At 31.5% G+C, this 22,376-nt stretch overlaps 1 protein-coding gene across 3 annotated transcripts; it reads left to right on the plus strand.

The window, feature by feature from the left end:
- The first annotated feature begins 6,259 nt into the window (after positions 1-6,259).
- On the plus strand, positions 6,260-18,593 carry LOC107437677 (uncharacterized). Of its 3 annotated transcripts, XM_043045815.3 has the most exons (6): positions 6,260-6,391; positions 8,361-8,401; positions 9,944-10,048; positions 12,027-12,383; positions 14,137-15,081; positions 18,453-18,593. In XM_043045815.3, the coding sequence occupies exons 1-6, from the start codon at positions 6,340-6,342 to the stop codon at positions 18,561-18,563; spliced, it is 1,611 nt and encodes a 536-aa protein (XP_042901749.2). In that variant the 5' UTR covers positions 6,260-6,339; the 3' UTR covers positions 18,564-18,593. The 3 variants fall into 3 exon arrangements, with proteins under 3 accessions (XP_042901749.2, XP_071042757.2, XP_071042758.2); XM_071186656.2 differs by lacking the exon at positions 9,944-10,048; XM_071186657.2 differs by lacking the exon at positions 8,361-8,401 and having other exon boundaries at positions 6,313-6,391.
- Positions 18,594-22,376: the final 3,783 nt, after the last annotated feature.

Below are 22,376 nucleotides of genomic sequence, written 5' to 3' on the forward strand. Positions count from 1 at the left end.
ATTTATACCTGATAAATCATTACATTTATTCTTATTTCGCCTCATATTTATGTATTATACCACATTTATTTATGCATGATAAGTCATTATATTCATTTACACTTGATAAATCTTCTATATTTAATATTTGCATCATATTTATTAAATATACTACATTTATTTACGTCTAATAAGTCGGCATATTTATTTAAGTTTGCATCATATTAATTAGGCATCATATCAATTTGTTTTCTGACATTTATTTATGCTTTATAAGCCATCATTTTTTTTATGCTTACATCATATTAATTGATTATTACACTCATTAATAAGTCATCATGCTTATTTATGTTTGCATCGTGTTAATTTATTATATCATACTTGTTTATGCTTTTTACGACATAGTATTTATTTATGTTTGCATCGTGTTAATTTATTATATCATACTTGTTTATGCTTTTTACGACATAGTATTTATTTATGCTTGCGTAAAATTAGCTGGGCTACATGCTAATTTGCGTTTCTCACATTAATTTATGCTTATTGCATCATATTTATTATACCTCATATGAAATTATTACCTCACATTTATTTATGCTCGATAAGGTATTATATATGAGCGTAAAACTGGAGAAAAGAGGGGGGGGAGAGGTGAGTAAGGAACTTTTTGTTGAATAATATACTGTTCAAGTTTGTTTAAAAGATTCTTATAATTAGCATCCAAGCGTCAAAATTTTTTTAAAAACACAAATTATAAATGAACTTTTCTTTCAACAATAAAATTGATTTCTGCTTTAAAAACTGGGGAGTTTACAAAATTTCATGTCAATGCGGACTTTTATACTTGGTGCAAACTCAACGAGCATTCAAGTATCGTCTCACTGAATATCGAAGCTACATCCAGAATCATGAACTCGACAGCTCATCCATCGTCTATAGCAAAACAGTGTCCGAGACAGAACAAAAGGCCATGGGTTCGATTTTCCTCTTACGTTCTTAGTTCGATTTTCTCTCTAATATTAATAAATGTTTATCATGCGCTCACCCGGATTTCTGGGAGAGTTTCCATATCAACAAAAACAAGAACTTTTTTGTTATAGATCTTAGCTTTACTATACATTTCAAATATTTGGTAATCATTATTTTTTGTCAATGTTTAATTTTTACCATCAACTTTGTTACACTTTTGATTGTATTTTTATCTCTTTATTATGACCCTTGTTGAGTGTCAACATGTCAGGAATGACTGTGCAACATCGAAACGTGCATAGACTCTAATAAAACTTTACGATTTGTGGTTTTCAATCGCTTTTTTTAATCAGATTCAATTTTATTACAAAAGATTATCCTCATTGTTCTATCAAGTGTTCAGCCTTTGCCTTGAGCATCTCGATCGACCCATTTTGACATCTCATTTTATCTGTTACATGCATTTGCCAATCACAATCTCTGAAATAAAACTCTCACTATTGGTGATTGAGCGATTCTTTAAGCCGTATTGCGTTTATTTTGAGAATCATTTCGTCAAGATATCACGTGGTTTGGGACGAGGCGTGAACTCTCAAATATATGACAAAAGTGTTTTCTCAACTCGGAACCTTAGTACATTGTGTAAGACATTCATCTTAATACGTTGTAACTAGAATGACAAATTTAGAATGAAGACTAGACGATCTAATACCAGAACTAGACTGGCGAAATAAGCCAAGCGGAGTGTAATGTTGTCATAGAGTTGGCTTTATACCAGGAAGATCCCAGGTTGGTTCGAAACCCGATTCGGACGTGAATGTAATTTTATCTCACTGTTCCATATGTCATTCTTGTGTTGTTGGGGCAACGTCAATCCACCTATGTGGTGTCCATGGAAAGGCTATGAGGAGACACCCGTTGGAAACTATAAGGCACCATTTTTCATTTATTAGTTTGTTTTTTTAAAATAATAAAAAAAAAATTTCACTTTGAAGGAATTCGTTTCCTTTAAGAATTGATTATAGTTATTTCACGCCTCTGATGAAGTGATCGCTCGGAGAATATAAAAGGAAACCGTTTCGTCAAAAACGAAGTAAGTTTCGTGAAATTCGAGTATCCATTTTTTTTTTACAGTACATCAATTTCGCAAGCTTCCTATCTACAACAACAATCGTAAGCGACGACCACTTTGGTGAGCAAATAATAAGCATTGAATCTGTAAAAATTATAAGTTAAGAGTGTTATCAAACAGCTTGTTGATGTCTTTTAATCTTGCTTGCTTTTTCCGATTCTTTAAGAATTTACTTGAAACCTTTACTTCAACAACAAAAAACATACAAAAAAGTTATTTAAGTGTAAGTATCTAACTGGGTACTTGAACTTCAAGAAGATCACAGTTACTCACACATGTGAACTATGACGTCAGCTCCAGTTGATCTTTTCTAAGCAAAATGACGTGTTAAAGTTTTTCCTCCTAAGTCAGAATGCTAATTAACGTGAAGTTAATTAAATATAGCGCCGTATCGCTCATTGAATATGTTGAAATATAATTCTTTCTCGTCTACATCTGTTACTTTACTTAGATTTATTATTAGTTTATGTGTTTTATTGTAACCATTATATATTTTTGTGTTCTGTACCTGGCTACTTCTATTCATAATTAGTTTGTTTATGTTCTACATAGCTTCATGTCTGTCTTTGTGTTAAGAAAGAAATATATAGAGAAATAATTTAAATCTTTGTGAAAGAATCTTTGAATGTGTCCCTTAAGATAATCGATACTTGACGAGCTTGGCTTACTCGAAATAGAATAGAAAGAGCATTTTCTAACGTAAACGAATGCTACGTTTCAACAACCAATCAAGATCGTGATACCAACACTACGTCACTATCAGGTATCCCATTTCTTAAATATTTATAACAATCGCTCATGCACTTGATCGCATCTTGTCAACCTGAAAAGATGGATTTCACATAAGAGCTATCTTAGATTTATTGTAACTATTGTAATAATAAAGTTAAACAAAGCATTATTGGAAGTGCATCAAAAACAAGAGTCCGGGATATTATTCATTATTTTTTTAAATTATTATAATTATTTTGCTGAATTGTGAGCATTAGTTTTACCTTGTGAATTTATTAAGGAATGAAAACTTATGCTTTATCAAAAAATCAGTTCTTTTTATTTTTTATTTACTTACTTATTTATTTTATTTATTTTTTTTTTTGTATATAAATAATCATAAGAATGAGTAACATAATAGCTATCATAGTTTTTAAAAATTAAATATTTCACAATAGTTTTATCCTTTTTGAAGTTATACTTCTTATGCGACTTCCAACAAGGTTGCGTTAAACGTTTAACGCTACATTTTTATTGGCCGGGAAATCACGTGGTATGTCTTTAATGTAGCGTGTAGCATTGTAACGTTCTTTCTTTAATGTGGCTTATTAAATTTAAAAAAGAAAAATGTTTGATATCCTTTCTTATACAACCGAAAACAAGATGGTATCTCTTTTTTTTTTTTAAAGAAGAAACATCCAAAACACATCTGAAAAATATTTGTAAATGAACAGAAAAAAATATGTATCTTCTTATTAGAGTTAAAACCTAATGCCTGAGAAATAGTTTTACTAAATTTAATGATATAACCTGAAAGGCCTATTTAAACTTTACATTCCATAGTTTTAAGAATCATATTACTTCAAACATTAAAATAAGCAAAAAGTATACATAAGCTTCATAATTTTATGTAATTTAATTTTGTAAATAAAGTTTTTTGACAAGTAATTTTATCAAAAACTTTTAAGTTTTAATAAAAATCATTATTTAGAAACTGAAAAACGTAAAGTAAAGAATGCTTACGATACAAAACAAAAAAAAACAATTCTAAAAATTCCTTATATTAAAATAAACAATTTTCATGTTTTTTCTCTTTTGATTCATAATCGGACGTAGAAAACCATTCTATAGAAAACTATCATCAAGAAAAAAACTACTTAAAAGTAAAATTTTTTATTTTATAAAAATTAACACTTACCTGCTTTTTAAATCAGAAGAATTCCAAAATGATTTGTTCTTCGACTTTTGTTACCATTTTTTAGTGCTACGAAAATGCGTCTTTGGGATTTGCCAAAAATAGAGCAAGATGCAATTTTATTTTTTCAGGAGCGAAATATTTTGCTCATTGTCCACCGAAATCCGATAAACTACTTTGATTTTAAATAAAGTGTTTCGTTTTATGATTTGTCACAAAAATTTTAGATGTAGATTGGCGGCACTTAAAAACAGCCAAATCTGTAGCTGCTGTGGCGTTAATACATAAGTACCGAATTTTTATTCATACTTTTCTGAATCATATTACTTGAAACATTAGAATATGCAAGAACTAAACACATAATGTTATACCATTTATGTTTTCAAAAAAAGTATTTTGACAACAATTTTTCATCAAAAAATTATAAACTATAAAACGGAAAATAAAGAATTCTTAGGATAAAAACGATTTTAAGAATTCTTTACATTAAAATAAAAACTTTCATATAGTTTCTTTTCTTATTATTCTTATAGTTCTTAATCAGACGTAAGAAACCATTCTGTAGAGAACTATCATCAAATAAGAAAAAAAAAGTTTTACAAGCTAATTTTTTATTATAAAAATCATAACACTTACCTTCTTTATAAATCCGTAGAATTCCAAATGAAATGTTCTTCGTTTGAAAGTTTTATTTTCAAATAATATGTGCATGGATTATCCCTTTATTACTTTTAGATAACATACCACACATCAAAATTTTATAATTGTAAGATCTCGATATGAATTTGAATATGTAGCTTAAAAACCGAACAGCTGAATTCTAGTTGAAATTATCTATTCTTTCAAAACTAAGAAATACTTACCAAGAAAAGGATAAAAAATTTATTAATCATCAGCACAAATGACACTATTTCAAGTAATTTGGTTGATTCTTTATTGTTGTTTTCCGAATTATATAGATACAGAAATATATACTGTTCTATAACAAAGAATTCTATAACTATTGCAGTTCTTGACGTTCTGAATTCACATTTCTTTATTGGAATGACGAAAGCAATGGTGACTTCATTTTAATTTGTAATGAATTGAAGAGTGAAAAAATTATTTTACCATAATACATACATCTGTAACAGCAAGTGATCATGAAATTGTAAGTTATGTTGTTGGTAATAGAAAGGTAAAAATTATTGAGAAATTGTTCTTCAAGTGCTTGGCGTTTTCTGCTTCAATGTTTGCCATGTTCTGGTTAGTTTTTTCAAGTTCTTCAGCTGTTCCTTAGGGAAATTTTGATTTTTATTTGCTGCTAAAAAAATGGCGTCCGTCATGGCCGATGATTTTGATGGAACTAAATGAAAACGTGATAAATTAATGTCTGATATTTACAGGCTCTCGATAGAGGGCGTACTCCAGCGTTGCGTTCGCGAATTGTTTTTCTATAAATATTTTTTTAGTTTGTTTTGATACACATATAATTTAATAGGGTAGTATTTTTTATTTTCAAATTTAGTGGATAACAATTGTAAAAAATGAGTGAAAACAATCCCACGGACAATGCGACGGATTTAAGGTTATGTCAAGGTACGTCTGTTGTGAATATCAATTGATTATTAGGTTTTCTCTTTTGAAATTACATTATGACGCATTCACATGCATTATTAATGCAAATACATTTTCCATGGCGAGACGATGAGGCAACCACAAGCATTTCCACTGGCTCAAGAGGGGAAAATGCATAATATTACCGTTATTACAGAGCACGGAAGAGAGCGGAGCAGGAAAAAGAGTCGTTGAATAGAACTCGTGATTCTTCTACGACTGCTGATTCTTCTACAATTAACGTCGCAGGTAACGAAGTTTAACTTCTTCCGCGCGGAGGGACTTCACGCACTATTTTTTTTTGGGGGGGGGGTGTAATAAATACTTTGAATAGTTAATATTATTTTTGAAGACAAAATAAAAAGTAATATAACCCTGTATTCCTAAGATTCTGGCGAATATGATGCTATTTCGATAACTCCATATTAAGCCTTCAGAGAATTTTTTTTTGTTTCACATCTTTTCCGTAAATTTTGGCTTTCAGCCAACCACAAATTCTTTCCTGAATATCGTAATTCTCTAACTATGTTAGATAGAAAAACTCTAGTTATGAATAGATGAATTAGCACGGTCATCAATTTTTTTCAGAAAACAATCATATCAATGGGTGACATAAGCGTGAATACATAAAGAATTATTTACACGCATTCAAAGGTAAAAAATTTTCAAATTGTCAAAACAAATACAATTCTTAAAACTAATTCATGTCTTTATTTTAACATTAATAAGAAAAAAATTTGCAAAATTTTTTATCAAAATGTGCGCTTGTGAATCTAGCGACATCTCAATTGCAATAGTGTCTATTTTAGGTAAGTGAGTATTTAAACCAGTTATGAGTGTGTATAAGTTATAAAAAATGCATTTTCAAAATATTCATTAATTTAACTGACAAATAAAGTAATTATCCTCCATACATTTGCTTAGAAATTATAACCTTATTATAAATTATAAATTTATTTTCTTGGAAACTTTACGACCGTAGTTGAATATAAGAACAGCTTTGAAACATATGTCGTTTAAAATTTCAATCCATCTGCTTATACTTGTAATTTTACTTCAGCTAATCATTCTTCATGAATAAATATGCATAGATTTGAATAATTTAAAAAAGAAGATCCATTTAAAACCGTTGTCTTATAGCAGTCTCAGTGACTAAGCTGATAATTTTTTAACCATATTTCAATGCAAGTAATCTTTGAATTAAATAAGTTTACTGCAGTAAACTTATTTGAACTATGCATAGAATTTACGATACTTATCTGTTTTAGTGCAAATATCGGCTACTAATATTTACCTGGGACGCCGTTAGCTTACATTTTTGCGAAGTGGAAAATCTTAATTTACTGAATAAATAATTTATCAAATCATAATCTAAGTTTGGCTTTCTGCTATTTAAGTTTTCATGTCTCCAAGCGTGGCAGCACGAATTTGGTTTTCCAAGTAGGACCACAAATGCTCTATTGGATTAAGGTCAGGAGAATTTGGGGGTCAAGACATGACTTGAAAGTCACTGGAATGTTCCTCGAACCAAACCATGACGATTCGACCCTTATGACATGGTGCACTATCCTGTTGGTAAACACCATCTCCCGTAGGAAAAACTGTTGCCATAAATGGGTGAACCTGGTCTGCAACTATGTTCAAGTAGCTTACAGACGTCAGGAATTGTTCTATGAGGATTATGGGTCCTAATGTGCCGCATGAAAGCATTGTTCTTGGGCGAGACACCATGAAAACCTGGGCGAGCCCATTGTTATAGATGGAGGGTGGTCATAATGTAATGGCTCTTCGGTGTAAACGTTTGCAATAAATAAGAGAAAATTATATTTTTATTTATTTAGAAGCTATGGCTTAGTTTCAAAGGAGGACAGGTACATTGTTGGATAAGCCGTCCTCGGGGGACGGGTAAAATTTCTGAGTTTTTTCGAGCCCTGAAATAGTTCTTAAATATTTTCATGACGGGTTGGTTAAATAATTTGCACCAAAAATACTATTTATTTATTAATAAAACATTACTAATTCAATCACCGTGGACTAAATATAATCGTGTCTTTATAATTAGGTATGTAATTTCGAGGTAAACGAATGAACGAAATATGGTTAGTAATTTGCGCTTGGGTACCAAAAAAAAAACTCCTTTATGCCTAAATAGTGGCCACGTTTTTAAATTGACGTCGTTTGTATTTAAGACAAATTTATTTTATACAATTGAAAGAAGGAAAAAAAACATGACTGCTGTGAAAAATTGACTTCTTATGTTTCATTCAGTTGTAAAGTTTGGTTTTTACGAACAAATATCAATCTTCTCCAACGCTTGAGATCCGTCTACTGTGAATTGAAAAAGTGAAATGAGCTAACGAACTGATCTGAAATAACTGAGTAAGTAGTTCCAAAACTAAGCGAACGTTAACAAGCAGGAGGCTTCTAATATAGATAAAATTAAAAGCGGATAAAATTAAAGCATAAAAGCTGACTAATAAAACTAAACGGAGAGTGAGTGATTGCTTAAGTTTCATCTCATGGATATGGAATATTTTTAAACATGGACATGGGGTATTTTTAAAAATACCAAACACCCCATTCCAGAAAGAAGCAATCCTAGAGGATAAAAAAATCACAAAATTATCTGAATCTAAAAATGTAAAATAACTACAAATAGAATCTTACAAATCACATCTGTATGGGGTTCTATTTATTCGAGTTAATTTCTGTACTTTTAAATATAGTAAAATTTCGGTTTAAGTAAAGACTAAAATCTTTTTCTTCTTATTTTTACAGCTATATTTTTCGATATCCTTGCGAGAAAGTTGTTTAAGAAGGTAGGAATAAATAGTTTACATTTTCTTTTTTTACCAGAATTTAGTTTTAAGTTTAGTTTCATCTAACATATCAATCATTATGAATTCATACGAATAATTCATAAGATCTTCATAAATTAGTGTAAATAAAGCAATTGGGATAATTCCTTGCCACCCATCGTCCGAGTATGAAAATTTTTGCATTGAACAGTTTCTTAGCCTTGTTTTCCGTTAGATACTTAGTAAGCTTCACTGGATAACAGCACAAAACACCGAAATATTTTATTACCTATATGAAAATCATTGTGTTTTTTTCCCGTAAAAAATACACACTTAAGCAATTTGAAATGTTTACCATTGCATTGCCTAAAAATGTTTTTATAAAAAAAACACTTTTTTAAATGAACGAAAATGAAAATTTTTTTTTAAATTTTTTACGTCTAAAATTATGGAACACGGGCGTAATAAACTTCTACCATCACCTAAATTTATCATTTGTTTCATTTTATTCATTTATTTTTTTATATAATACTACAATTTCAAGTGTGCAACTTAATTTTAGATCTATGGTATCAATCAGATCAATATACCATCAAAAGCAATCCCAATTTAAGAGATTGACACAAAATGATACTCATACAAAAATTAGCGTAAAAAGGAATCATCTATTGAAAAAGCATACTGATATCATTGTGTAAAGTAAAAGAGAGAACATGAAACACAAATCAAATCAATGTATAGTTAAACAGAACGTACAGTTTTTTGGCACAGTAGCAGGCGTAAGTTGCGCCAAGTGATTTTAATACTACTACTAAGCATTATCCACAGCTCAAAGGCATTCTATATCTGTCACTGAGGATGGTACATGTTGCATTGAGAATGCAATTTTTCATAAGAATAAAATTTTGCATACATAATTTGAGCGAAATCAGTCAAATAGTTACTGAAAAATCAAATTTTGAATATCTGACTGTTTCAAAATTTGATTTCTCAGGAACTATTGGACCAATTTCGCTTAAATTATGTGTTTAGCGATCCAGAATTATATCCTTTAAAATTATGTAAGAGACTGTATACCTTACGATTCAAAATTTTTTCGACTATAATTAAGTAAAATAATAAATATTTACTGAAAGCTATTTTGCATAGAATTCCCTTTGGTTAAACGATCAAAATTTTCATCATTGGGATCAATTTATTGAATTGGGATCAAAATTTTTTCAATTCGCATTAAAAATTCTCGAGATATGGAGCAATACGCAAAAGTAAAACATTTCCCTGATTGCTGCTTTCCCCTAAATTAGGGGCGGGGGGTCAGAGATCCGATTCAGTTGAAAAAGAAGAGTAAGTTTATTTATTATTTTTTCTTTAATTAATTTTTTTTCAGCGTCGTGAGCCATATTTTTTAAGCCAACTGCTTGGACAAATGTCCTCTAATTTGTTCAAGTACTTAACTTTTTTTCCAGCTGAAACACTTTCCGTTTTCTTTAAATTATAATTGCCTTGAAAATTCTGTATAATGATTTCAGACGGATCCAGCCTTATGTAGTTTTATTTTTCAAGGTTGTGGATTTCTTGCGATATAAGGAATTATTAAATGAACCTGAGCCCCCCTTAGCTGGGAATCTTCTTCGAGAAGTTACAGCATTAAAAAGAATCACTATTCAGGTACTTTCAACGTACTTTTCTGCTGAATTTATAAGAAACTTTACCTCTAAAAAAATAATTTTATTTACGCATTTATTTAAAAAAAATTGGAGAAACGAAAAAGGAAAAAGAACTAAGTTGAAAGTAAAAAAAAAATATTTGGACTAAACTCTCATGATTTATAACCATATGTATGAGTATACACACAATTTGCTTGCATTAATGTTCATTTAATAATCACAAAATTGAACGATATTGTTCATAAATTGACAAGATCTACTAAGTATCACAATAGCGATACTTTAAGCAACAGCGATATATACAGCCAGATTTACTCAATATCATATTTACAGTTATTTATGGTATAGTTAATGAAGAATTGTAGAATTAATATCCAAGTTTTCATTTCGCTATACATCGTGCATAGCTCGAAATATTCAGTAAGCTTTGAGATAAATATTATCCCAAAATAGAGTCTATTCGGTCAAGATTAATGCTACTAGAGATTTGGGGTAATCACCCACAGGTACTTTACTGCTTTTTTTTTAAATAATATTTTATCTCATTTTAAAACCAGCTTCAACTTGTACCTTCCACACAAAAGTACTATCAACCTGAGCACGAACGTTTTTATCTTAATATCAAGAATTTTGCAACATTATCCAACAATCATTAACAATAAACACGGTGATTTGATCTCAGAATATTCAAAAGAATCCGGAAAGATTTTATTGGATACCTGTAAGCAACGTCACGAGTTTGTGTCGAACTGGCTTCTGAATCGAAAAATGCCACAATTTGCCTACGATTACGTCACTTGAAGGTATCCAATTATCATTGCCGAAAAATTCAGTCTTTTGCTAAAACTGTCAATAGTGCTAAAACTGACCTTTTTCGGTGTACCTTTTCGAATAAACTTTTTATTGTTGTTGTTGTTGTTAATTTACGTCGCACTAGAGCTGCACAATGGGCTATTGGCGACGGTCTGGGAAACATCCCGGAGGATGATCCGAAGACATGCCATCACAATTTTGATCCTCTGCGGAGGGGGTGGCACCCCCGCTTCGGTAGCCCGACGACCTGCGCGCGAAGTCGAGCACTTTACGGTAGCACAGTTTAACGAGGACCAATACCGCACACCCTCGGTCCCTACGCAGACTAATCCAAGTGGTCACCCACCCGCACACTGACCGCAGCCAGTGATGCTTGACTTCGGTGATCTGCTGGGAACCGTGTCTTAACGATCAGTCCACTGCGGGACAAACTTTTTATGATATCGCTTTGAAATTTTTTGGAGATATTTGTGATTATATTAGTTGTACGCTGTGATAATGTTTTTGAGTTAACAAGAATGCTTTTGGTGTTATTGAAAATTTTTGGTCAAAAATGCTTTAACTTTTATAAAAATTAAAAGTTCTAAATTCATAATTTTTTAAAAATAATTTCGCCAACGATATTTATTAACAGATATCACAGTGTAGGCATGTATATGCAAATATTCTGTGAAAAAAAAAATGAAGCAATATCTTTTAGTTGCTGAAGTTTAGATGTTGAGAAAAGGCCAGTTTCAGCATAATTATTATATGCTATCGACTCAGCTTTATATATATTGCATTTAAAAAAAACCTTTTTTTCTTTTTCTTATATTAAGCAAGTTGTGAAGACAATCATGTTAATGAAAAAATATTTAAAAAGAGAAAGAAGAAACAGATAATAAGCTTATATTTATTAGGAAACAGTTAAAAATGAAAATAAGTAATTTTAATCAGAATAAGTAAAAGAAGTTACATAGAGGCACAGTTAAACACTCGTAAAAAAGTAAATACGGAAAGAATTAAATTGTATAACTATGTTAATTTGTTATAATTGTTGAATTAAATAAACTAAGTTAATGAATAAAATCTACCACAATATGTAGTAGAAAGACATATGTATCCGATAATATATCTTAATATTAAAGCATTATTACTTTAATTAAAAATTGTATTCGAAATTCTAGATATCGGATGAAAAAGAAATCCTCAAATCCGTCTATTATAAGATAGTCAACGATGATGAGTCATCACTGATGAGCTTTCAGAAAATGCATAAAAGTTTTGAAGATCTTCACAATCGGATTAAACGTCGGTTTGTAGCGATTGGCAATGAAAATAGAGCCAGGTATCACCAAGTACAAGAAATGGCATTAAATCTAAGGAATGAAGTATTGGCGCTAAAACTTCAGGTGGAACAGACTGATAACCTTTTGGAGTCGCAAAAATTGGCTCATTTGGAAGACGAACCATCCGAAATTTGCAGAGATTTTGCTGAAGTTTCTTCTCAAACTGAAGAGAGCAGTGAAATTATACCTATTAATGTAAGTTAATTAATATTGAACTTATTCCTTTTTGGTTTGAAATGTAAGTGAAATATAAAGTGAGGAATTAAAGAATCAACGTGGATATTTGACCGTTGCGCGGCAACAATTCCACGGTATTTAGGTGTAGTTATAGAACAAAAATTTTTTATCATGTAATATTGTTAAAATTGCATCATTATCAAACTCTTAGAGACTACATGTAACCCCCTCCCAAAAAAACGAAGTAAAATGTACAGTTTTACTTTAAATCAATGGTATCGATTAGATCGATACCATCAAAATAGTACCAATTTAAGGGATTGGCACAAAATTATCCTCATACAAAACCAACGTAAAAAGGAATCATCTATTAAAACAGCTTACTTTCATTATTGTGTGATACTTATACTAAGTAAAAGAGTGCATATGTAACACAAATCAAATGTACAGTTTTTTTTTCTTTTTTTCTGTCGTATGCCTGTTTAGGCAGTGGCGGTGCAATTGTTCCTGTTTTTCAGTGGCGCCATCTATGGCCAGGAATTCGACTTCTGCCACGTCATTCACACAACCACAACCCGTTTATAGGGCGGGTCACATTCACACGCAAGGGAGAAAGGACATAGAACACACACAGAGAGAAAGAAACATCCATGTCTTGCCCGGGATTCGAACCCAGGACCTTTCTAAAGCAAGGAAATGTACAGTTAAACGAAACATATAACTCTTTTGGCACAGTATCGGGCGTAAATTGTGCCAAGTGGTATGGTACTGTTACCAAGCATTATCCACAGCTCAAAGGCATTCTATGTCCCGGCACTGCGGATAGTACATGTTACATGTAGTAAGTGCCCAAACGGCTATTTATAGCTTTTAAATATTTTGCTTTCGTTTTAATTGCAATATTTTTTTTATTGTAGCAAAACCTCTTTTAAGCTACGACAGAATAAGGAATCTGTGTAATTTGAGAGAGTCATGAATTCAGTTAACAACAAATTTTTGATTTTCATATCGAAGCTATTAACCAGTATGTTTGTAAAATTGAAATAAGCATAAAACTGCTAGTGTTTCATCATCAAAAATTATTTCAATTCCAATATCATTTTTTTTAAATTTATTAAATATGTGTAATATATACTTTATCATTTCGTAATTTTGTAGGTCTCAAACCAATATGCCATTTATGTCAAGTTACCCTTTTGTCATTTAGAGCATCATATAAGAGCTTTATTCATAAACAGATATGCATAACATACACGAACGCGCGAACGTTATTCGTGAAATGTTTTTTAGTATTTCTCTTTATGAAAAAAAAAATATTTATAACATTTTTGCGTTGAAATGTTTAATGACATAGATTTAAATACATAAAAAAAGTCAAGTATAAGGTTAAACAAGGTAAGTCAATGGCTAGCTTTATATCTTTAAAAAACTAATAAATTTAATTAAGTATATGCTGGCATGTATGATAATCATCACAGAGTCTTATCAAACATTAAGCAATTTTTTGAAGAAAAAAAATCAGAAATTTTCATTCAAATTTCGTTAAAAATAGATGAAGATGAGAAGGTTGAAAGCAGTTGCAAAAGTTAATAAATTGTCTGCGATTTTTTTTTTTTTTTTTTGAGATTTTGGTGTTAGCAGAAAGTTTTTTTATTTTAAATTCTGTTCATAACATCAAAGCATACCTGATACGTTTGTAATTTCAAAATTGCTTCAATTTCATATTTAAATTGCTTTAAAAAAAGTTTATTATTTGTTTGTAATTTTTCAGGTTTCAGACTGTGGAGTTTCCGAAGTAGAATGGATGCCATTGAAGCAGGGCGTGTTCGTTGCTATCATTGAAACCGAGAAACTAAAGAAGGATGTCATTCTCCGAATGTTCAATAATTTTAGAAAAGAATACGAACGCACTAAAGCTCTTATAATAACTTGCTGGGATGGGATAAATGAAGAAATCACAAGCTGCAACTCTCTTCTTGAAAAGGTGCACCACGTCAAGCAGACTATTTTGGGTATACATATAGTCCTACATCAGCAATTTGTGGATGCGCAAACAATCAGAGAAACATTGAGATTCTACGATTACAAATTTAAGAAGTCTATACGGGGAAATGTCGTTCGCAGGAATAAAAATAACGTTTGCCGTCAGGTTGCTTTGGACAGTTTGCATAATGCTCATGCTGCTTTAAATGTCGGATCACTGGCATTTAAAGATAACTCAAAGGATGTTGCCCAAAAATTGGATTGCTTAAGCAAGATGGTGACGCAGTTTGGGTTTACCGCAAAGCTTTTGAAAAACGACGCTGAGCACTGCATGTGCTCGATGGAGAAAAATGTCAGCAATCTGATTACGAACACATCTAACCTGTCTGCTAAAATCGATGGGGAATATTGCCAGGAGATAAGTAGACTGTCTGAAAAATTGCTCGCTCCTGGAGAGAAGCTGTACGTTTTTCATAAAACTTTGGAAGAATTGCGTGCTTTGGCCGATGATTTGAAGTTTCCTTCCAGGCACAGTTCTTCGAACAAGTGGACAGGCAATTTGGAATCAAAGCAACGCGCCGCAGCATTGATTTCAGGTATAAAAACTAAAACTGAAGAGTCAAAAAGCAACAATGGCAATTTTCGTAAAATAATAAATATAAGCGCATATACAAGCTTTGAAGAGGCATTGAACCAAATCCTGACTTACAATGAGCTCGACAAAAATTCAAAGGTAATATTTAGGTTTTTTTTCTTTCTTTTTAACCTGAAATTTTTTTAACGGCAACTTATAGAAATTTTACAATATTCTATATTTTTCTTATACGTGAATATCCTATATGTAAAATTTCAGCACAGATGGAGCCGGGAATCTTTTGGCCTTCTCCTTTTTATTCATCGTTATTTTGTGTTCCCTCCTCTTGATTCATTTTCTCATATTCATTAAATGCTCTCGGAAAAATTTTAGCATTTTCCAAAAATGCTTTCATTTTTACCTCATTACTTTCTGAAGAACTTTTGCTTTAGCTCATATTCGTAAGCTTTGAATATCTTTCGCTTGCTTCAGTAATCATATTTTTCGTTCTGACCTTTCCTGCAGTTATTTTAAGAGTATTTTCTTTCCCTCTCTCTGAATTAGTTTAGCCATACTGTTCAACAAAATAATTTTACGGGAGAATTTAAATTGCTTATTATCATAAAACTATGTCCAATGCACTCCTCGACTCTGTACGATACAGCCCGAACAAATGGAATAAAGAAGCCAATCACCGATGATTAATTTTAACGAGATTGACTGCATACAAATTAAAAGAATAATCTATAAAAATTTCTACTATGAATAGAATAACAGCATATACAGTACTCAGTTTTAAATAAGCTCCTACAACCAGGATCAATATTCGTTCACGCAAATCGGTAGAATTTTTTTAAAAAGTCTGGTACGGGGAAACCACACAGCCATTTGATTAAACATTAAGTGGAGAAACATTCTCTCTTCACTAAACAAACTGGTGATTTTATGAAAAATGAAACGGGTAAAAGAACTCTTAACCAAGCCATTTCTGAAATGCATTTCAATTGGGTATAATATGAAAAAAGCACAACTACTTCCACTTACTAGGAATAACATTTACCTTTTAGTTTAATTAATAAACTGAGTTTTAAATATGATTACTAAATTCATAAACTTCGGTAAAACAACAATATAAATTATTTCCAAAGGAACTAGACTAATACAATTCCAACCTGGCGAGTAGCGACTTATAACAAGACACTTCGTTTGATGCTTTTACTTGTTGCTAGAAATTAGGTTCGCAGAAAATGCTGTTTACTAGTTAAATTTAGTAGGAATAACACGATCTGTGACGTAGGCTATAGTATACCCAATTGCGCTATGAAAAATTATTTATGTTATTATACACAAAGAAATTTAACTTTTCTTTGTAAGATGCATTAACCACTAAGATGAAACTATGCCTGAATTGCTCACACAGTGGTGGTATTGAATCTATATAAAATTTTCTATTATATGGATAATATCTATTTACATAAGAGACTATTTCATATTATATTAGGGTTTATGAAGTAAAGATGATTTTAAAACATGTATCTTGCCAGAAATGCGTAAATATGTTGTTTGGTATCAAAAATATTCTCGTAATCTGGCTGATTGGTCAACGGATGTTTTCTATTTTTTTATTTTCTAATATAGTCAAGTTAACTGTGAACTGCACGTAACGTTGAAATTTAAATATTTACCATAACCTTATTCCAAATCTAAACAAACACAGGTTTTGAAGTGTGCTTATTCCTAACATATACGCAAGCAAGCAGAACTCGTTTCATAACAGAACAGGTTGAATCTCTTTCCTCGCTTTGAAGATCATAAAGGTTGAGGTAAATATTTACAACAAAAAAATTATATTGTCTGTCTATGGGAAGAACTCAGCTCGTCATTCATCTGAAACAATTACGGTGACCATGATTGCGAGGTTTAACTATTTCAAGTTGCGGTTGTTCTGTCAATATTTAAGACAGGTTTTGGCTCCAGTCAGCGCTAGAAAAGGAATCAGGAGAGAGGGAGAACCTCCCCTCTTTGAAATACACTATTTATTGTTTCCATAGCAGCAGAGGAACTTAAACTTTGCGACGAGGGGAGTTCCTTCTACAGACAAACTATCGCTGCCAATTTCTGGAGTTGATTAAGCAGTCATCAAAGTGAGCAGGCGGTGGGGCTATTTAATTCAATAATAAATAATGAAACATAATCGAATACTTAAGATTTTACTAAGTTTGAAGCTGGACAAAGAGCAATTTTGTTCTCGCCATTTTTTCTAAATTTTTCATCCACTCTAAGGAATGCAAGGACGTATACAGAAGTACCAAGTAGTTTGGTCCCGACCCGTCACCAAAATAATTCAAAATCGTATTATTTCCTACAATCTATAACATATTTAAACCCATCAGGAATAAGTGGAAATAAGTTTGGAACTACTTCTGGTATGGATTTTTTTTTCTCTTTTGGATTCATCATTTGCGCATACCCTATAAAAGGACTTGCATATAATACTATTTCACTTTTAACTCTTACAAGGGAAACTAGGGAAGTGTGACTCGCCAATTTTGAAATAAACTAGTGGGATGTATGCCTTATGAGGAATAATTTTAGGGGGCAACATTCGTTTCGGCCCATAGAAGGTCCTATGAGAGATAAAAAATAATTCAATATATAGAAAAATCGGTATTTTATTACTTCAATGCAGACTATTAATTATTGTAATTATCTCATACTCCAATTAATTTTGTGGTACTTTCACGTACTATATAATGCATATTTATTGTCAAAATTGATTACGAAAATTTTATATATCTGTAGTTTTTCAGAAAAACCTGTCAGGTTAATTTTAAAAAAAATTGACATCAAATTTTTAAAATTTTATTTTTCAAAAAATTTTCTAAATTAATTGGAGTATGTAATTGCATATCAATTAATTAATTCATAATTAATTTGCCAACTAATTTATTAGCTAGCAATTTGATTAATTAACCAATTACTTACAAATTAATTAGAGTATGAGACAATTACAATAACTAATAGTCTGCATTGAAGTAATAAAATACCGATTTTTCCATATATTGAATTATTTTTTACCTCTCACAGGACCTTCTATGGGCGAATGCTGCCCCCTGAAATTATTCCTCATAAGGCATACAACCCACTAGTTTATTTCAAAATTGGCGAGTCACACTTCCCTAGTTTCCCTTGTTAGAAGGTTAAAAAAAAAATTTAAATAAACCAGTATTTTTGTCTAGAACGAACACTCATCAGAATTGGGATTATCGTACGCATGTCCAAAAGATTATCTTCACATTTTTCAACATTTAGAGTAGTTCATTGAAAACCACGCAGTTTTAGGAGATAAAAGCTATCAGAGTTTTAGTTGTTTAAATTATTGTAAAAAGTAATTAGAATAAGTTTTATCTCGCTGCCCTTCAAGGAGTTAAAATGAATGCAGTATGAAAAACATCTCTAAATGTTTACTTATTCAATGTTTCTATTTCTTGTGTATGAAAATTTTACTAGCGTTCTCTCTTTTATATCAGGTTGGTAAAGCACGGAAAGGCTTAGATATCGCACTGCGAGATATTAGCAACGATTACCAGACGGAAAGTTGTAACGCATTGGCAACTGAGCGAGAAAAACGAATTGGATAAATTATCTGTTGAATAAAACTTCACCAGTCACTTTCATTCTCTCTCTCTATTTTTTTTTCACAGAAAAATATTACATTTTTTACTACATGTAAGGTTATATTTACTACTTACAAGGCTATAATGTTAGTTTGGGACTATTATTGTAGCCTTGTTATTTTAAACTCAACAAAGAAACAAATCGAACTCTTGGATCAAGCATTTGCACATTCCAACACCTCAAAGAAAGAAAGCCTCCGCCCAGGGCTAGATTACGCGTAGGCGGGGCCCTAGGCTATCCAAATTTTTGAGGCCCTTAGATTATATTTTTTTTCCTGTGTATTTTTTATTTATTCAAATATAAAAGTATTTATCTATCTTTTCATTTAAGAAAGCAATATGATTAATACTTTGTAAAAAAAATATCGTATTTTATTAATATATATTTGAATTTTTTTTTTAAATCATTGTTTTTCTTAATGTTTTAAAATTTAATTTCAAGAAATCCTTTTTAAAGGGGGCCCTAATCATTGGGGGCCACAGGCCATGGCCTAGTCAGGCCCTAATGGGTAATCCGGCACTGCTCCGCCTGTATCAATTTAAAGTCCGACTTAACGAACATAAACTGAGCGGTGGATGAAAAATAAGAAAGATGCCACAATGTCTGGACTGATAGACTGCGAAGCGAGGGGAAAATAAGAAAGATGCCTTAATCGGGTTACTAATCGGATTTCTCAGAAAGACTACTAATCGGATTTCTCGTTTATGGTTACGTACGAAAGCTTTTTCTCTTCTTGGAGGTGTGGAACTTTCACGGATGACAATTAGATAGCTTTTGTATATTTGTGCAAAACATTTTTTTTAATATTACATTTTGTACATCATTTTATTTTATTCTTTAAATCAACAGTAGTATTTGAAACTTCTAACATGGGTATTATCTGTTGTGTTTGGCTCTCTTTTTTTAGGGAAATAATAAGATTTTGATAAAATGTATTCAATTTTCTCTGCCGTAACCAGATTTTAACTAACAAAAGAACCCTGGATGACATTCTGTTGAAATTCTGGCAAATAATGCGCCAATGCTCACCGAAAGTGTTTACAAATGCCAAACTGTTGTCAAACATTTGAGAAGACTTAGATTAAATTTTTTAATACGATACTTAGGCTTCTCTACTAATTTATTACTCAACGGGTTTGCCCGTGAAGAAATTTCCCCCAAATTCCTCGAGTGTAAGTAACGTGTATGTAGCCACAAGGGCATTAAAAACGAGAATGCTGTTGTAGAATTTTGAAGGAAATGAAATACAACATTAGCTACCATTCCTTCTTCTTTATCGTCGGGCTACCAAAGTGAGGGAACCATTTCGAGGGTTAGAACATGAAAAATAACAATTATATTACAAATTAAAATGGAGTTACATAATTAAAAGGGGGAGATTCTAAGTTATGGGAGCTTCACCTGGTTCGAATTTCAATTACAATTACAGTTGAGTACCAAATACAATAAGGATAAGCATTTACAATTGAGGTTACACAACGATTGGTGACATATATATTACATCTGAATTGGTTGATTACAGTTATATTTTACATTCAATTATTGCATTATTTATTACATGATTTATCACGTTATTGCAAGCATTATGATGTCGCAGCTCGCAGTTACAAATTACAGATTTGTATTTTTCTAAGTTTGAACACAGTGACTTGAACAAATTGATACGACGATACGGTTTACAACTGAAATCTAAATAAAGGTTGTTGTTACTTAGGCTTGCTGGCTGGATTTACTTTTGAGATTGCGGTTATAGTGATTGTGCGTTTGATAATTTGATCGAGTAAATAAAAAAGGAATTCTGTCAGGAAACGTGGTCTCAGGAAAAACAAAACTGATTTTTGTTTTTGCCTTCCCGTGGTACCGACGACCGGATCCATAGAATTGATCCTGTCATCTGCATGGGTGGCATTGTAACTTGTACAGTGTTTCACCCTACTCTTACTTGGAGATTTGGTGACCCCCACACGTTTTGCGTACCATAGTGTGCTGGCACTGAAAAATATTATAAAAATAGAAAAGTTATGTTGATCTGAGGAGTGTGTTAAAGCATCGGGGAGCTTGGAGGCTTTGGAGGGGTGTCCTACGTGCAGGGGCACTGACTGCTCTCCGTTGTGCTACCTTTTGTCCAGCGCACCTTCTTCACTCCAAATTGAAAAACTGGCCCACCTCTTCCAAGAAGGCTCAATTGGTGTTTGAGATTACCTTCTTACTCGTTCTTGGAGATTCGGAAGTATTCACTAAAAATAGAAAAAAATCTATTAAGTTTAAAATTTTTTGACTTTTTAAGCATCAAGTAAGCAGGCAAATTTAAAGAAAAAAAATTTCATATTACAGGGCGTTCTATAATAATTGCCCTTAATGTATGTTTTTAGAATCTTTGAGAAAGGGAAATAATGAAAATAAGCACTTTAGATTAGAGGCACAGATATAAGTTTAAGTGAATGAAAAAACAAAATTATTCTCAAAATCTAAGGAATTGTTACTCGGGAAGTTTTGGATGAAAAACTCAAAATCTCTGTTTTATTGAAGGAAGAAATAAAATTTTGAATATCAAAAGGTCATTTTCCTTTTTACTTCTTTATTTAAGAAAAAAAAACATTAAAACGTCATTATCCTTGTTAAACATTTTGCTTGAAATATCTCCATTTTCTTTTGATACCTTATATTAGCCAAGGTTTATGTTCTTAGTAAACATGCTTCTTAAGTTAATAAAAATTTTATTTTTTTCTGCACGCATGTTTTTTTTCTTTCCTTTCCTTATTCGGAAAAAAAGTTTGCTTTGTGTTTTTCATTTTTAGTTTGAAATTTTGACGGGAAAATACAAAATTTTTCCTCCTCTTTCTTTTTCCTCCTTTCCTTCTTCTTTAAATTTTTTTTTATAGTTTTTGTGAAAATTGAATTGCTTAAGGTAAACAATGTAGTACTGTTCATTTTTTTCCCTTAAAAAGTTAAGAACTCACTACTAGAGGTGCTATGGGCAAAAGCCTTTAAATATGCTAAGTAATTAATGCAGACTATATTTTTAGTTACGGAATTAGACAAAAAACGGATGCTCTATAAATAAATATGCTTATTTTTAAATTGGATTTGAATGCTAAACGGGGAGGGGGAGCTGCATTGCGGAAAATATGATCTCAACACATTGAGATATATTGATCAAACTATAGTTTGATCAACATATCTCAAACTATATATAGTTTGATCAGGAAACAGGTCGAAAATTTGGACCCCTAAATGTTAATTTTTCTTATTATGTATATTGCCAAATTTTTCTTTAAGCTGACTGAAGAATTTTTGCATACATTTAGTTTTTAATAATTATTTAGTAATGATCGAAAAAATTTAATTGTAAGAAAAAAATATTTTTACGTCATTTTAAAATTTACAATGATAAAATACAAAATTTTTAATTTCTCTTTATTTAATTAAATTATTCTTGATTTCGTTCAAATTTTGTATTTTATCACTTGAAATTGCAAGCATGTGAAAAAAATTCAAATGGAAATTAGGAGATTGTTGTTGTTGTTGATTTACGTCGCACTAGAGCAGCACAATGGGCTATTGGCGACGGTCTGTGAAACATCCCGGAGGATGATTCGGAGACATGCCATCACAATTTTGAACCTCTGCGGAGGTGATGGCACCCCGATGATCTGCCACTTCGGTAACCTGACGACCTGCGCGCGAAGTCGAGCACTTTACGGTAGCACAGTTTAACGAGGACCAATACCACACACCCTCGGTCCCTACGCAGACTGATCCAAGTGGTCACCAAC

This window comes from Parasteatoda tepidariorum, chromosome 9 (genome assembly GCF_982258835.1).
Source record: "Parasteatoda tepidariorum strain Cologne lab strain chromosome 9, Ptep-v5.0, whole genome shotgun sequence".
Lineage (NCBI taxonomy): Eukaryota > Metazoa > Arthropoda > Arachnida > Araneae > Theridiidae > Parasteatoda > Parasteatoda tepidariorum.

Excerpts from the sequence above, each read along its gene's own strand:
- LOC107437677 (XM_043045815.3), top strand. The coding sequence starts at position 6,340 with ATGTGCGCTTGTGAATCTAGCGACATCTCAATTGCAATAGTGTCTATT. Across the intron at positions 6,392-8,360 it reads TGCAATAGTGTCTATTTTAG|CTATATTTTTCGATATCCTT; the intron begins GTAAGTGAGTAT and ends TTATTTTTACAG. Across the intron at positions 12,384-14,136 it reads GTGAAATTATACCTATTAAT|GTTTCAGACTGTGGAGTTTC; the intron begins GTAAGTTAATTA and ends GTAATTTTTCAG.